This window comes from Somniosus microcephalus, chromosome 29 (genome assembly GCF_052327205.1).
Source record: "Somniosus microcephalus isolate GS21.2 chromosome 29, FLI_Smic_1.0, whole genome shotgun sequence".
Taxonomy (NCBI): Eukaryota; Metazoa; Chordata; class Chondrichthyes; order Squaliformes; family Somniosidae; genus Somniosus; species Somniosus microcephalus.
Window position 1 is genome coordinate 22,612,805 of NC_141015.1, and position 16,667 is coordinate 22,629,471.

The 16,667-nt window shown below is 42.3% G+C and overlaps 1 protein-coding gene across 1 annotated transcript in view; it reads left to right on the top strand.

Annotated features, from left to right (window-relative positions):
• The window catches only part of mapk8a (mitogen-activated protein kinase 8a), a 115,250-nt gene that overhangs the window by 63,449 nt on the left and 35,134 nt on the right, over nt 1–16,667 (top strand). The window contains 3 exon segments of the mRNA XM_085970361.1: nt 7,783–7,958; nt 11,169–11,298; nt 16,374–16,432. Of these exon segments, the coding sequence (XP_085826487.1) occupies nt 7,837–7,958; nt 11,169–11,298; nt 16,374–16,432 (311 nt within the window). The 5' untranslated portion in view covers nt 7,783–7,836.

Here is a 16,667-nt window from a genome sequence, read left to right on the forward strand (position 1 = left end):
GCAATCAGGAACTGCCTATCTAAACTTGGTCAACATGTGACTTTGCAAAAGACCAGATGGTAATATAAGCATTGAGGTCACTCAAGCAATGTCTCATAACCCAGGAGGGATAATGCACCACGGTCACAGAAGATGACGTTTGTGACTTTGGTTGGGCTGTTTCGGTGCTGTGACAGGGGCGGAAACCTAATTGGAGAGATACAAACAGGGAGTTGTGGGAAAGAGCTTGGATTTGGGAGGCACCAACATGTTCAAGGACTTTGGCAATGGGGTCGTAGTTTTCAAAGTCTATAGTGGGTTTTTAAGGAGGGGTCAGTACCTGAGGAGAGGGGGAACCATTTCCAATGCCAGCTGGCATGTGACCAGGAAGGAAAGTTGCGTGGTCAGCAGTATAGTGAAGTCTAGGGAGCAGGAGTTTGGTCTCGTGGACAAAATAAGCTTGGAGAATGGATATGGGGAGATGGAAACAACACTCGAGAAAGACGGACGTTCAGGGATAGGGCAGCAGGAGCCTGGGGGAAGATTTGGTTTGGTGGAAAAGGAGGAGTGAGGGTCGTGACAGAGGTAGTTGAATGGATGGTTTCAATCTTGGTGATGAACTCATGAACTCCTTGTTGGAGGTGAGGGTGGAGGGGGGGCGGGGAGAAGGGTTAAAGGAGTGGTTGGTAGAGGAGAAAAGAAGCCAAAGTTCATCTTGGCAAAGACGAGTGAGACCCGATGGCGCTTGATGTGGTTCAGCCTGATCGAGTGATGGATTGCTAATCCATTCACTAAGTTAGGAGGCGCACAGCAAGTTTCTTTTTGACGGTCTTTATTGGTTTCCAAAGGTTAGAACAGGATGGAGGGGAAAACTTTTCATTAAGGTGAGCGCTTATATAAGAGAGCATAGATGTGGGCTTGTAGTTGTGTACAGGTAGAGTTGACGGGTACCTTTTCGCCTTGTGTGTTCTGTTCAACTTTGGTAGGTTGATGTCTGATCTTCAACTTATTCAACAAGTGACTTTCTTCTGTGCTTAGTTGGTCCCAGTCGGTATTTTGTTCAAGTACGTCCTCCCAGCATAAGTTATTGCATGGCCCAGTGCACTATTTTAAAATATTTTCTGTTTAACCCAGGGGATTACAGGGGGCAAGTTGCAGCCGGCCAGCTTTCTCTCTCCTCCTCCTGTTTTCTCATGCTGCCGTGGTTTTCTAGGCACAGTTCTGGTTATCACTCAATCTCGTGTTCAATTGTTCTAGCACTTTGGCCATCACTCAGCTGTGGATTGTTAAATTTCTACACCATTGTCCATAGCCTACTACTAATAGAACGTCAAATATTTAGCTTCTATATTTAGCTAAGTTTGAGATCCAGAGTTCGAATGTTGAAAGCAGCATTTGTTAACCAATGACAGTTGTGGCTGATAAAATTGATGTCTTGGCAGAAAGCACATTGCGTGCGAGTATACAATAGTGAAGACCCTGTCATTTCAGTTAAGATGGCCTTCTAACCAGCTGCAAGCAAGCTTTCGTTTTATAATAATGACATTTGGAGCAAGCACTCTGGAGTTTGAATCGGTCTCCTGACTTGTGTAAAGTGGTGGTGTCTGAGCAGCTCTGTGGCTGACCTCTGCAGTGGATGGTGTCACGGTTCTGTAAATTGACAGTGTAAGTCGTGCTCTCCTGCATAGAATCCGCTCTTGTTATAGGTGCTCACTCATCAGTGTATCTCACTGACTCCAAAACAATGGAAATTGTGTGTAGTTCCTGTTGAGAGAACCAGCAGCTTCAGGTTTCTAAGCAGTTGGAGCTCGTGATGTGAAGATGGCGTATCTTTTAGGACTGATTGATTCTGATAAATACTTTGCCACAGGGAATAGTTGAGCCAAAGACCATTGCATCATTTAAGAGATCTGTAGATACTTACTTGAAGCTGAGGAAGACGCAGGGCTATGGGGAAAGATCAGAGTGGTTTTGGTTTTCGATTTGCTGTAACAAAATGCAGGAGCTCGCATCATGGGCTGAAGGCCTCCGTCTGTGCTGTGTGGTTCTACGGGCTCATGACTTAATATGATATGCGGCATCTTTGTCATTATCAGTCACAAAAAATTTGAGTGGTGAACAAGCAGATCCCATTTTTCATGGTGCCAACTATCCATTATCGTTCAGCCTGTTTGTTAAATTGCTGTAGATTCAAGTGATATAATTATACCTGCAGCTCTTAGGATTCTTTGGAAGCCCTAATGCTGCTTGCGGTATTTCTAGCTGTTGTAGCATTTTACGCTAAGGTGCTTTTAACAATGTACCACCAGTAGCTGACGATATGAATATAAAGCGGTATTTTTTTGTTGGCTTGTTTAAACTCCATCTATTGCAACCAGCTGAAAGTGGTGCAGTGCAGCAGATACAACCTTTAGAAGCACCATTGCTCTATTCAGATAGTGCAGCTTATTGTAACACATCTCATTTTTATAATTCTAAAAGCTTCAGAGCACTTTTGATATAAGCAGTAAATATTTTAAATACGTCTATCCTAAGGCCAAAGGAAACGAGGGCAACTGAGCCAATAGCCTCAGTTTTGGAAGCGAGAAGTCCACGTGCTTTGTGCATGGCAAAGTTAAGGAATGGGTGGGCAGGAGCACAAATAAAGTGGATTGTGGTTGAGAGGAGGAGTTTGGGCTTGTGTTTGGTCTCCAAAATGATCCTGGAGTCATAGCATTTGGCCATAACTGGGAGAAGAATTGTAGTTTGAGGTGGTATAGCCAAATCTGGTGATGGAAATTTAGGCTGGTCTTGAGCCATATACACAAGAATATAAGAAATAGGAGCAGGAGTCGGCCATTTGGCCCTTCGAGCCTGCTCCGCCATTCAATGCGATCATGGCTGATCTTCTGCCTCAATTCCATTCACCGGCCCTATCGCCATATCCCTTGATGCCTTTACTAGTCAGAAATCTATCGACTTCTGTTTTGAATATACCAATGACTGAGCCTCCACAGCCCTCTGGGGTAGAGAATTCCAATGATTCACCACCCTCTGTGAAGAAATTTCTTCTCGTCTCAGTCCTGAATGGCCTACCCTTTATCCTGAGGCTGTGGCCCCTGGTTCTAGACTCCCCAGCCAAGGGAAACATTCTCCCAGCATTCACCCTATCAAGCCCTGTAATAATGTTGTATGCTTCAATGAGATCCCCTCTCATTCTTCTGAATTCAAGAGAATACAGGCCTAGTTTACTCAATCTCTTCTCATACGACAGTCCCGCCATCCCAGGAATCAATCTCGTGAACCTTTGTTGCACTCCCTCTATGGCAAGTATATCCTTCCTTAGGTAAGGAGACCAAAATTGTACACAGTACTCCAGGTGTGGTCTCACCAAAGCCCTATATAATTGGAGTAAGACTTCTTTACTCCTGTACTCAAATCCTCTTGTAATGAAGGCCAGCATACCATTTGCCTTCCTAATGGCTTGCTGCACCTGCACATTCACTTACAGTGACTCATGTACAAGAACACCCAGGTCCCTTTGAGCATCTGCATTCTCCAATCTTTCACCATTTAGGAAATACTCTGCCTTTCTGTTTTTTCTACCAAAGTGGATAACTTCACATTTATCCACGTTATATTTCCATCTGCCATGTTCTTGCCCACTCACTAAGCCTGTTGAGATCCCCTTGAAGCCTCTTCACAACTGACACTGCCACCTAGCTTTGAATCATCAGCAAATTTGGAAATGTTACATTTAGTCCCCTCATCCAAATCATTGATATAGATTGTGAATCGCTGGGGCCCAAGCACCGATCCTTGCAGTACCCCACTAGTCACAGCCTGCCATCCTGAAAAAGACCTGTTTATCCCTACTCTTTGTTTTCTGTCTGTTAACCAATTCTTAATCCATGCTAGTATATTACCCCCAATTCAATGTGCCCTAATTTTGTTCACCAATCTCTTGTGTGGGACCTTATCGAAGGCCTTCTGAAAATCCAAATACACCACATCTACCGGTTCCCCTTTGTCTGCTCCACTAGTTACATCCTCAAAGAACTCCCAATAGGTTTGTTAAACAGGATTTCCCTTTCATAAATCCATGTTGACTCTGCCCAATCTTTAGTTTCTAAATGACAAGTTATTGCATCTTTTATAATAGATTCCGGCATTTTCCCAACTACTGATGTGAGGCTAACAGGTCTGTAGTTCCCCATTTTCTCTCTCCCTCCTTTCTTTAAATTGCTATCCTCCAATCTGCAGGAACCGTTCCAGAATCTATAGAATTTTGGATGACAACCAATGCGACCACTATCCTAAAGGCCACCTCTTTTAAAACCCTAGAATGTAGGTCATCCGGTCCTTGGGATTTATCGACTTTTAGTCCCATTAATTTTGCTAGTACTGTTTTTTTTACTAATAGTAATTTCTTTAAGTTCCTCATTCTCACCGCACCCTTGGTTTTCTTGTATTTCTGGGAGGTTTTTTGTGTCTTCCTCCGTGAAGACAGAAACAAAGTATTTATTTAATTTCTCTGCCATTTCCTCATTCCCCATTTATAAATTCTCCCGTCTGACTGTAAAGGACCTACATTTACCTTTGCCAGTCTTTTCCTTTTTACATACCTATAGAAGCTTTTACAATCCATTTTTATATTTTTTGCTAGTTTGTGCTCATATTCCATTTTCCCTTTCTTTATCAATTTCTTGGTCCCCCTTTGCTGATTTCTAAAAAGATCCCAATCCTCAGACTGACTGCTTTTTCTGGCAACTTTATAAGCTTCTTCCTTTGACTTAATACTAGCTTTAATTTCTTTTGTTGGCCATGGTTGGATCACTTTTCCTTTTGGGATTTTATGCCCTAAAGGAGTGTATGTTTGTTGCAAATTATGCATTATTTCCTTGAATGTTAGCCATTGTATGTCCACCTTAATACCTTTTAGTGTAGTCTCCCAATCTACCATGGCCAACTTGTCCCTCATACCCTTATAGTTTTCTCTGTTTAGATTGGACTACATCACTCTCAAACTTAATGTAAAATTCAATCATATTATGATCACTTGTCCCTAAAGGCCCCTTTACCACAAGATTATTGATTAGTCCTTTCTCATTACACAGCACCAGATCCAGAATAGCCTGTTCCCTGGTTGGTTCTTCCACATACTGATCCAGGAAACCATCTTGCATGCATTCCAAGAATTCATCCTCCACACCATTAGTGGTAATTTGATTTGCCCAGTCAATATATAGATTAAAGTCCCCCATGATTACCGTATTGCCTTTGTTACATGCACTTCTAATTTCTTGATTGATACTGTGCCCTACATTGCCACTACTGTTTGATGGCCTATACACAACTCCCACCAATGTTTTCCGCCTTTTGCTGTTTCTTAGCTCCACCTAAACTGATTCCAGTTCTACATCACGATCTGCCGAGCCAAGATCTTTTATCTCTACCGTACCGATCTCATCCCTTATTGACAGCGCTACGCCACCTCCTTTTCCTTTTTGTCTGTCCTTCCTAAATGTTGAGTACCCTGGAACATTCAGTTCCCAGCTTTGGTTACCCTGCAACCATGTCTCTGTAATGGCAATTACATCATACCCATTTACTTCTATTAGTGCCATTAATTCATCCATCTAGTTGTGAATACAATGTGCATTTAGATAAAGTGCCTTCAACTTTGCCTGTTTAATATTTTTCTGCACTTTGACCCTCTTTACTGTTGGCCTTTGTTTCTGCTCCCTACTAGTTTTGCTGACTACTTTTCTAACTTGCACTTCCAGCTTGCGGTCCTTGGATTTAAAGTTAGGTGCCTGCTGTACCTTGTAGAGTGCATGCACTGGCTTACCAATCTAGTCTTTTACCTTGCCAATGATATAAATATATACATAAATTAGTCATATTAATTCTCGATCTCCTGAAGTGTTGCACATGGAGGAGTCGAGGCTAAATGTAGAAGACACGGGTATATTTGGAATAAAAACAGAAAATGCTGGAAATACTCAGCAGGTCAGGCAGCATCTGTGGAGAGAGAAACAGAGTTAATGTTTCAGGTCGATGAATTTTCATCAGAACTGGAAAATGTTAGAGATGAAACGGGTTTTAAACAGGTGTAGGGGCAGGGAAAGGAGGAGGGGCGGGAAGAACAAAAGGGAAGGTCTGTGATAGGGTGGAAGGCAGGAGAGATTGAATGACAAAACGGGTGATGGTGCAAGGCAAAAGTGGGTGGTAATGGGACAAGTAAAGAAACAAAAGATGGGTCTAAAGGAGGTGTAAATGGGAATAGCAGAATCAACAGCTGCTGTCCCAAAAAATGGGGGCAGAGGTTGTTGAACTCTATGTTGAGTCCGGAAAGCTGTAAAGTGCCTAATTGAAAGATGAGGTGCTGTTCCTCGAGCTTACGTTGAGCTTCATTGGAACCATGTAGGAGGCGGAGGACAGAGGTCGGAGTGGAGCGGAGAATTGAAGTGACAGGCGATAAGGGTATATTTGGACTAGCGTGCACAGATGTAATTCAGTCTCCATTTTAAAGTTATAGTCTGATCTTGGTTTTGCATATTTTGATTTCATATTATTTATACTGAAATAGCAAAATGGACGGCAATTTGGGAAGCGTAGAATTGGTTGGAGCGTAGGAATTTCTCTGCAGTTCAGGCTGAGGAGCTGGAACGTGCAAAACAAGTGCTCCATTGCCAGCATTGGTGAGAGGGCACAGTTACACTATTCTTTTATTATTGCTGCTGTTATTAATTAGACTTTTGGTGAAGCAGGAAGAAATTTTTAAAACAGATTTAAACTGTGCCCCCCCAACCCAAGCCTGGGCATAACTCTCCACTTGCTTTGCTCGAACTGTCTGTTAAAATTGTCGATGAGCCTACTCCTGATCTTAGCTTGTTCGCTTGCAGCTGAGCAGTTTCCATTATCGGGAGGATATAGGAATTTATAATGGGAAAAGTTGACACAATAGTGTGACAAAAATGTGGCAACCGGAAGTAAAGTTTTGTAGCTAAGTGTGTGCAGGTGTGAGATTTTCAATACATTATATTTATATTTCCCAATTGCTTTTTCTAACTTTAAAGGCACAGGAGGGAAATGCAAGAACATTCTTCACTGTGTTTCTGCTATTAGTCAGGGGGTGCTGAACACAACAGACCGAGTATTGAACCGTAAACCTTCGAGGTGTGTTTGGCTCAGCTGCTCGGTGTGTGAAGCTGCTGAGCCATTGCAACAACAGCTACTTGCATTTATATAGCGCCTTTAACATAGTAAAATTGCCCCAAGGCGCTTCACAGGAGCGAAATCAAAAAAACAAAATTTGACACCGAACCATATGAGGAGACGTTAGGGCAGGTGACCAAAAGCTTGGTCAAAGAGGTAGGTTTTAAGGAGCGTCTTAAAGGAGGAAAGAGAGGTAGCGAGATTTAAGGAGGGAATTCCAGAGCTTTAGGACCTAGGGAGATGAAGGCACGGCCGCCAGTGGTGGAGTGATTAAAATCGGGGATGTTCAAGAGGCCAGAATTAGAGGAGCGCAGGGGGATTGTTGGGCTGGAGGAGATTACAGAGATAGGGAGGGGCAAGGCCATGGAGGGAATTGAAAACAAGGATGAGAATTTTTAAATTGAGGCATTGCTTAATTGCAGGAGCCAGTCTAGTCTTTCACGTTCGTTCAATAGCTTCAATTCCAGTTGGAGTATCTTGACTACTGTAAACTTGCTTCAGGATTCACACGAAGCCTGTAACAAGTGTGATATCTGATCAATTTAAATTATTTTCATCATTTCCTTATTCCATTTTAATTATTTACTTTTTAAATCCCTGCAGGTTGGAGGGAAGCAATTATATGTGAATGCATATTGTCAAACCAATTCAGACATCATGAACAGAAACAAACGCGACAACCAGTTCTACAGCGTGGAAGTTGGGGATTCAACCTTCACCGTCCTGAAGCGCTATCAGAACTTGAAGCCTATTGGTTCGGGAGCACAGGGGATTGTATGGTGAGTTAGCAGTTTTGACATCTGCATTCAATCACTGCAAGGCAAAAACAGACACACATAAGCCTCTCTAGTGTTTAATTCAGATCTACCTTCCCACCTGTTGTTGTCAGAATGGGATTATGCTTCTTCCCTTTATTAGATCGGTCATTATTCTTTTTTAAAAGAAACAATATTTTGCTCTTGCAGTGCTCCTTATCTGATAGCAAATTGATAAAGTAGGAAATATCCAGTTAGAACTGATTCAGCCAGCATAGAAAGTAGCTGCATTGATTAATGCTGATCTCTGGTCAGTGGTAACGCTGTGAGATTATGCAGATTAGGTTTCACATTGCACATAACATAGACCTGATGCACAGAACAAGCAAGCAGCATTTGCCTTAAAGTGAGCCAAGTAGAAAGGAAGAATGTCCAGTGAACTTACCGCAAACTATTGCAAAATACGATTGTGTTATTGCTCCGGTTCAACCTTTTCCCATGTGTTATCCCACATTAAGGTTAATGGGGCGCAAAAACAGACTACCGGCATGTCTGTGTTTTGGAAGCGGTTCTGGGGGAGCAGTGCTCATACAGAACCACCACTTCCTTGACCCACTCTCCCCATTTGCTTTTCTTGAAGTCAAAGCCGAAGATCGGCAGTTACTATTGCTAAGAGGGAGACAATCCTGTGCCATGCCTTTACTGTTGATTAAAGTTGCAGCGGCAACTGGTGAGACTCTCAAAAATGTGGGTCTCCGGTGTTGGGTCACTTATATTATAGCGGCTGTTGATGAAGAGTATCACGTACCTGCCTTCGGCAACATTATGTCGATGTAAAACCACATTTAAGCACAATGAAATCGCCCCCTTGGAATTGAAGTGGTATTCTGGGTTTTAAAGGACTTGGGAGTAATTCCAATAATCTAATTGAGGTTGAGGATATGTCAAGCCACAAGAAAAAAGCTCAAACGGCTTTGACCTGTCCAACCCACTTGTGTTGCAAATAGACGCAGCCTTCTGAACCCCTTAATTAGTTTACTGTCTTGTAAGCATTCTGCATTTACAGGAAACTTTGTGTTATCCGGAGGCTAAATGTCCGGCAAGCTCGAGCCACCGGCAAAAATCAGGAGCCGTTTTGTTAGGTTTTTTTTCTTCTCGTGGCTTTTCTTTCAACAGTCAGGTTCTGCAAAGTCTCTCTGAAGCTGTTGCTAAGCTACAGAGACGCTTCCAAGGTACGGCCGACTGTTTAGAAGCTGGGTTTGTTGCCAGATACGGAGCTGAAAATCTCCGTATGCTTCAACATTAGCGCTGGTTTGTCTGGCAGTTTTGAGGGAACGGCAACAGCTCGGTCCCGTCGGTGCCGGATAGCACAAAGTTTCCTGTAGTGTGAGAAAGGTTTCTAGAAGGAAGTTGACACATTTTTTGCAACAGTGACATGGAACAGAACATTTGTTTGGGCTACATACCATAGCGGGTTAACTTTAGGTTTGGTCTCTAGCAGTAGCTAAAAAATCAAGTTCATCACATGTGCAGAGCAAGTTTTCATAGTTCTCAGTCAAGCTGCTAACACGCTGCCTTACGTAGGGTCTTGTAGGTAGAAGTCCAAAAGGGATTTCACAGTAAGCACTCTCTACTGGTGTAGCAAATTGGTAGAAGAAATAGCTAAATAGCTTTTGCCCAAGATTAATTTGCTATGGCAGTTTCCACCACCCCCGCCCCCCCCCCCCCAACTGATTTACAAAAATATCTGTTCACAGTTCCTAGCTCTTTTTATTTGTGTTCACAGCAGAAAGATTTCACAACCAAGCCCACATCTCCTACCATCTGAAATTTGTAACTTTGTGCCACATGCCTAACCATAATTACCCTTTTATTGGAGTCTTTCGCACAGGAGATTATGCAGCCTGCCCACCGCACACATCTGCCCGCTCTGAAAAACAGGAATCACCATGCTGATGGACCATAATATTCAGTCTAAAATAGTAGAATTTATTTACAGGAAATATGATTGCACAGAAACAAAATAGTCAGCAATAAAATGCTTGAATTGCACAATAAACTGTATCTAAACTCCAAGATATCTGTGTCCTTTCAGAATCATTTAACTGAGCTTGGATGAATATAATTTGGGCATTTCAGCTCCATATAGCCCCTTCCACTACCACAAGGTGGATACAGGCAAACACACTAGGACAGCTATCCAGATGTTCTCTTGACAGGCTAACTAACGACAGAAAACTCATTTTTATCCGGCACCGACGGGGCCAGCGTGGTGCCGGTTGATCAAAAAGTCCGGATTACAGAGAGGTATACTTACCAAGGTACGAGAGCCCCGTACACGGCCACTTGTGCAGGAGCCCCGGTTACACGGCACTTGTGCAGGAGTCCCGGTTACATGGCTACAGATCCAGGAGTCCCTGTTGCACGGCCACAGGTGCAGGAACCCCGGTTACATGGCCACTAATATATAGTAAAACTTACCTGAACCTACTCCGGAATTTTGCCGGTTGAGTTTTTCCTGTACCAGATTATTTCTCAGATTTCTGGTATCTGAATGTTTATTTCTACCACTCAAATGGATAAAGTGTAAATAGCAGCACCTAGGCTGGCATTGGTTGTTTACCAGGCCGAAACAAAAAAGCTGATTGCAAGTTCATCTGGTGTGACATTCCTTTGATGGGATCAGCATGCAAGAGTTCACCTTCTCCCACAGTTGCAAATGCGCATATGTTATTGTTTCAAGCCGCAAGTACCAGCCAAAAAAATTTGATCCGATTAGTTTATGATTAAATAGTCCCAAGACCAAAGTGCCACTTCCCTTTGAAAGCAATAGCGATGTCCAGATGGTATTCCTGTGTTGTTTCTCTTCCTACACACAGACAAAGGAACTATTTTCAGAATACAGCTAACTTAAATCTGTTTTTAATTTTGGTCTATCAAGAGTTTCTATGACAAAGATATTTTGACATCATTGTGTAGTACTCTGTATGATTGAGAAAGTTGTAACTGAAGAACTGTTTGAAATGTTCGAAGGCTTCAAGTTACAACAACCAATTTTTATTCTCTTCAGTATGTAGTGGTTAATTTAGTATTGTATTGTGCATCAGTATACCTTCATGATGTCCACTGTTAGCACGTGCGTTGTATGAAAACTTCCAGATTTGAGTCGAGTATGTTTCTGTGCGCTGCTGTTTCTTACGCCGTCTTTCTGGGCATTTTATTTTCCTATTACAGTGCAGCCTACGATGCGATTCTTGACAGGAATGTGGCTATCAAGAAACTCAGCCGACCATTTCAAAACCAGACCCATGCAAAAAGGGCTTACAGAGAATTAGTCCTCATGAAGTGTGTCAACCATAAAAATGTAAGCCGCTCTGATATGTTACTTTATCCTGCAAAGTCACGGCAAAGTTGTTGACCAATGAGCCCTGCTATTAGAACCTCTCTTTACAAAAAAACCATTAGAGGCTTATGACTAACTTGAACATGTTTTGATTTTCCCCCCCTATTTCTTGAATATTGTTTAAACAGTCCTTTGACCATGTAAATGGAAGGTCGCCTAACATGGAGTGATCTAATTCAGGGTGCTATAGACGAGTAGATGTTAATTCAGTAACTTCTCGAACGCCTTCCCAGTAATGTCACCAGTGCACATTGTTTGATTTTTGTTTTTAATTTTTTTTTAGAAAACCTTTAACATCTACAAAATATTTATAAGTTGATTTGAAAGCAAATCTTTGCAGTATTTTTCCCATTGGTCTTGCTTATTCATGTAACCTGTACAGTTTAGGGTGTAAGCAAATGGCTAACAGACTCCTGTGCAGACTTCCATCTCCTGCTGATGACCACACTTGCTGTTGAAGTCCTGTCCTGATGCACTTCTGGTGACAGGAGGAAAATTCAAACCTACAAGTCATAGAAACATAGAACATAGAAAAATAGGAGCAGGAGTCGGCCATTCGGCCCTTCGAGCCTGCTCCGCCATTCAACACGATCATGGCTGATCCTCTATCTCAATCCCATATTCCCGCTCTCTCCCCATACACCTTGATGCCTTTTGTGTCTAGAAATCTATCTATCTCCTTCTTAACTATATTCAGTGACTTGGCCTCCACAGCCCTCTGGGGTAGAGAATTCCACAGGTTCACCACCCTCTGAGTGAAGAAATTTCTCCTCATCTCAGTCCTAAATGACCTACTCCGTATCCTGAGACTGTGGCCCCTCGTTCTAGACCCCCCAGCCAGGGGAAACATCCTCCCTGCATCTAGTCTGTCTAGCCCTGTCAGAATTTTATACGTTTCAATGAGATTCCCCTCTCATTCTTCTAAACTCTAGTGAATACAGGCCTAGTCAACCCAATCTCACCTCATACGACAGTCCTGCCATCCCAGGAATCAGCCTGGTGAACCTTCGCTGCACTCCCTCTATGGCAAGTATATCCTTTCTTAGGTAAGGAGACCAAAACCACAGTACTCCAGGTGTGGTCTCACCAAGGCCCTGTACAACTGTAGTAAGACATCCTTGCTCCTGTACTCAAATCCTCTTGCAATGAAGGCCAGCATACCATTTGCCTTCCTAACTGCTTGCTGCACCTGCATGTTTGCTTTCAGTGACTGGTGTACAAGGACACCCAGGTCCCTTTGTACATCAGCATTTCCCAATCTATCACCATTTAAATAATACTCTACCTTTCTGTTTTTCCTACCGAAGTGGATAACTTCACACTTATCCACGTTATACTGCATCTGCCATGTATTTACTCACTCACTCAACTTGTCTAAATCGCCTTGAAGCCTCTTTGCATCCTCCTCACAACTCACAATCCCACCTAGTTTCGTGTCGTCAGCAAACTTGGAAATATTACATTTGGTTCCCTCATCCAAATCATTGATATCACAGAAACCCCACAGTGCAGATAGAGGCCATTTCGGCCCATCGAGCCTGCACCGACACATATCCCACCCGATCCCCGTAACCCCACGTATTTAACCCCCCTAACACTAAGGGTCAATTTATCATAGCCAATCATCCTAACCCGCACATCTTTGGACTGTGGGCGGAAACCGGAGCACCCGGAGAAAACCCACGCAAACACGGGGAGCATGTGCAAACTCCACACAGACAGTCGCCCGAGGCCGGATTTGAACCCGGGTCCCTGGTGCTGTGAGGCAACAGTGCTAACCACTATGCCACCGTGCTGCCCATTATATATTGTGAATAGCTGGGGCCCAAGCACTGATCCCTGCGGTACCCCACTAGTCACCGCCTGCCACCCTGAAAAAGACCCATTTATTCCTACTCTCTGTTTCCTGTCTGTTAACCAATTTTCAATCCATGCCAGTATATTACCCCCAATCCCATGTGCTTTAATTTTGCACACAAAGTCCCACATAAGAGGTTAATCAAAGGCCTTCTGAAAATCCAAATACACCACATCCACTGGTTCTCCCTTATCTATTTTACCAGTTACATCCTCAAAAAACTCCAGCAGGTTTGTCAAACACGATTTCCCTTTCATAAATCCATGTTGACTTTGTCTAATCCCGTTGATATTTTCTAAGTGTTCTGTTATCACATCCTTTATAATAGACTCTAGCATTTTCCCTACTACTGATGTTAGGCTAATTGGTCTGTAGTTCCCTGTTTTCTCTACCTCCTTTTTTGAATAGTGGGGTTACATTTGCCACCCTCCAAACTGCAGGAACTGTTCCATAATCTATAGAGTTTTGGAAGATGACAACCAATGCATCCACTATTTCCATGGCTACCTCTTTTAGTACTCTGGGATGCAGATTATCAGGCCCATGGGATTTATCAGCTTTCAGTCCCATTAATTTCTCCAGCACTATTTGTTTACTAATACTAATTTCCTTTAATTTCTTCTTCTCATTAGACTCTTGGTTCACTAGCATTTCTGGGAAGTTATTTGTGTCCTCTTTCGTGAAGACAGAACCAAGTATTTGTTTAATTGCTCTGCCATTTCCTTGTTCCCCATTATAAATTCTCCTGTTTCTGACTGTAAGGGACCGACATTTGTCTTCATTAATCTTTTTCTTTTTACATACAAGTCATTTTGGATTCAACAACTTTAAAAAAAAAAAAAAAAAAAAAAAAAAAAAAAAAAATTCCCTTTCACCTAAATCTTATGAATGCTGTATAATTAGCTGTTTGAATTCAAAAGATTTTATGAGGAGAAATAGGAAGTTTTGGAATCAATATTTTATATTTAAAAGTTATTTTTTTAAAATCCAGTACTGGAAAAACTTCTAACATTCAACAAAGTACGATTGTTAAGTCAAGAGAAATGCTGAATTAAATGCAGGAATTTAACTTAACGCTTCATAAAATGACGAGTGGCATTCCTTGGATAGCATCCCGAAGTTTAGGTTTGAGGTCTAATTACAATTAAAGAAAAAGCTAAGATTCAGTGTGTCCAGTCCGCCTGGAATAGTCGTTGGAGGAAATTCTTTACTGTGCCTGAATGAGTTGAGAACCATAGTCAAAAATCTCATGCATCTGATATCCTAGAGCGATGAATGTAAATGCACAATTCCATCTTTCTGTGTGTTTCACACATGAAAAATGAGCAGTCAAGTTTGCAATTTTTCTGGAACATTTAAATTTTGACTTTCAGTTCGTCCTCCAAGAGTGCTGAAGTTACATGAAAAAAGCACAAACTGTAAACACAAGCAAACCTCTCTTGATCTATATATGCGATGCAGTGTTGCAAATTAAACTGGAAATCATGAACATCTCTTCAGATTTCCAGAGACTGAAATAGTTATGAAGGAATGAACAGTTAAGAGAAATCCATTTCTAGTGGTATATTAAATCACCCCAAAGGACAAAGGTTTTGGGGGGTGAAATTGGGTGGCTTTGCGACCGGGCGCGGCGCTGACATCGCGTCCCACCATATTTGGCGGGAGTTTTGGGGTGGTGCTACAGCGTTGCGCTCCATCTCCTTCGCCCGCAGATCGTGACGTCATCGCTGTGCGCAGTGCCCCGGGCCCGAAATTGACTTCCGCCCCCTGCAGCAGCGCAGGTCAAAAACACCGACAGCTGCAGGAGGCGTGCATCGGGCGACCGACCGCTTTGTGGGCGATGATTAAAGGCGAGGTGGCCGAGTTAAGTGGGAAAAAAAAAACCTTAACTTTCCTGTTCTAGTTTTTTTCGCGGGTTTCTGCCCGCGATCGATCAGCACGGCACTCTGCTTGAGTGCCGGGCTGATCGTGCGGGATCACGGCTGCCTTGGTGGTCCAGGTAGGTACTTTTTAAATTGCAGAGCCTGCAGCAATGGCCCTTTTAAGGGAGGGAAGGAGCCTTTGAACGTGGCAGCGCTGCACGGCCCAGTGTGCAGCGCTGCTGAAGTCTCTGCCCCGCGCTCTGATGTTAGCGCTCTAAGAAGGAGGTGGAATGCTTGATTTAGCGCTCCACTTCCTTCTTGGGCGCTAAAACTCAATTTTGTGGTCGCCGGCGCTAAAGTTAGCGCCCAGGTGATGTTCGCGCCCTAAAATGGTCAATACCGAATTTTTCCCACTTGAACTTTAACATGTAAATATTTTGTTTCTTCACTGATCTTCTGAAACAAGCCTCAAGGAAGCAGCTGAGTATAGTTGAATAGACCAGGAATCAAATGTGAGACCTTCTTATCTGTATGTTTTAGTATCACAGCAGGCATGTTTTAGTATCACAGCAGGCATCCTTTCTCCCACAAGGCCATGAATCACTATTTAAAAAAATATAAATTCTGTTCTTGCCTTGAGCTTTGGAATTACTGGAACAGCAAAATAATGGATTGCTGGCCCACTGTAATAAAAAACATATAATAGAAACAGCAAATCAGATGAGAATCATATATTTCTCATGTTAGAAACGCACGCTCCCACCTGCTTTCGAAACGAATTGACATCAGCTGTTCTGTAGGTTGCATGAATTCATCGAAGCTCTTACCCGATTGAAGTCCTGTTCGTCCCATGATCATTTTAAAGCTTCTCCGCATAAAGTAATTCAAAGCCTTAAATAGCTTTAGTAATCAAAGGATACTGCTTCAAAGGATACTGCTGTGGAATTCCCCCCCCCAAAACAATTATACCATATTGCAAACATCTTGTTTTGCCTGTTCAGGTTTTCTGGCCTTTCTGACAGGACATGGTGGGACTGTCTTATATATCGTAGTTCTCCACCTTCCCCAATTTCCTTGATTGGAATCAATTTTTCTAACTAATTAAATGCTAATTTGAGAAGTGCAAATGATTTTTATGTGATATGTTCTGCTTGCCGGTTTTCTTAATGACTATTAGCAATTAAATTTAAATGTCTTAAGCAATGAAATTTAATAACGCTCTTCCTTATTATAGACTATGAAACAGAAATAAACTTAAGAATTATCATGGATTGAACGTTTGTTGCATTAACTGCAGGATATTCAATTTCTTCCAGATAATTGGTTTGCTGAATGTATTTACGCCACAAAAATCACTTGAGGAATTTCAAGATGTGTAAGTATTTTATTTACCATTGCAGTATAAAGAAGGAAAGCTTACTTTTAAGTAGCACTGTATCACACCTTTCCGAAATGTCCCAAAGCATTTCACTTAGTGAATTTTTTTGCAGTGCAGTTAGTTATGGTGACAATAGTTTGATACTAAATGAAACAATATATTTAAATTTTCTGATGCATCCTTATTATTGTCCATAATGACATATGAATGTGATTTTTTTCCCCCCCCTGAA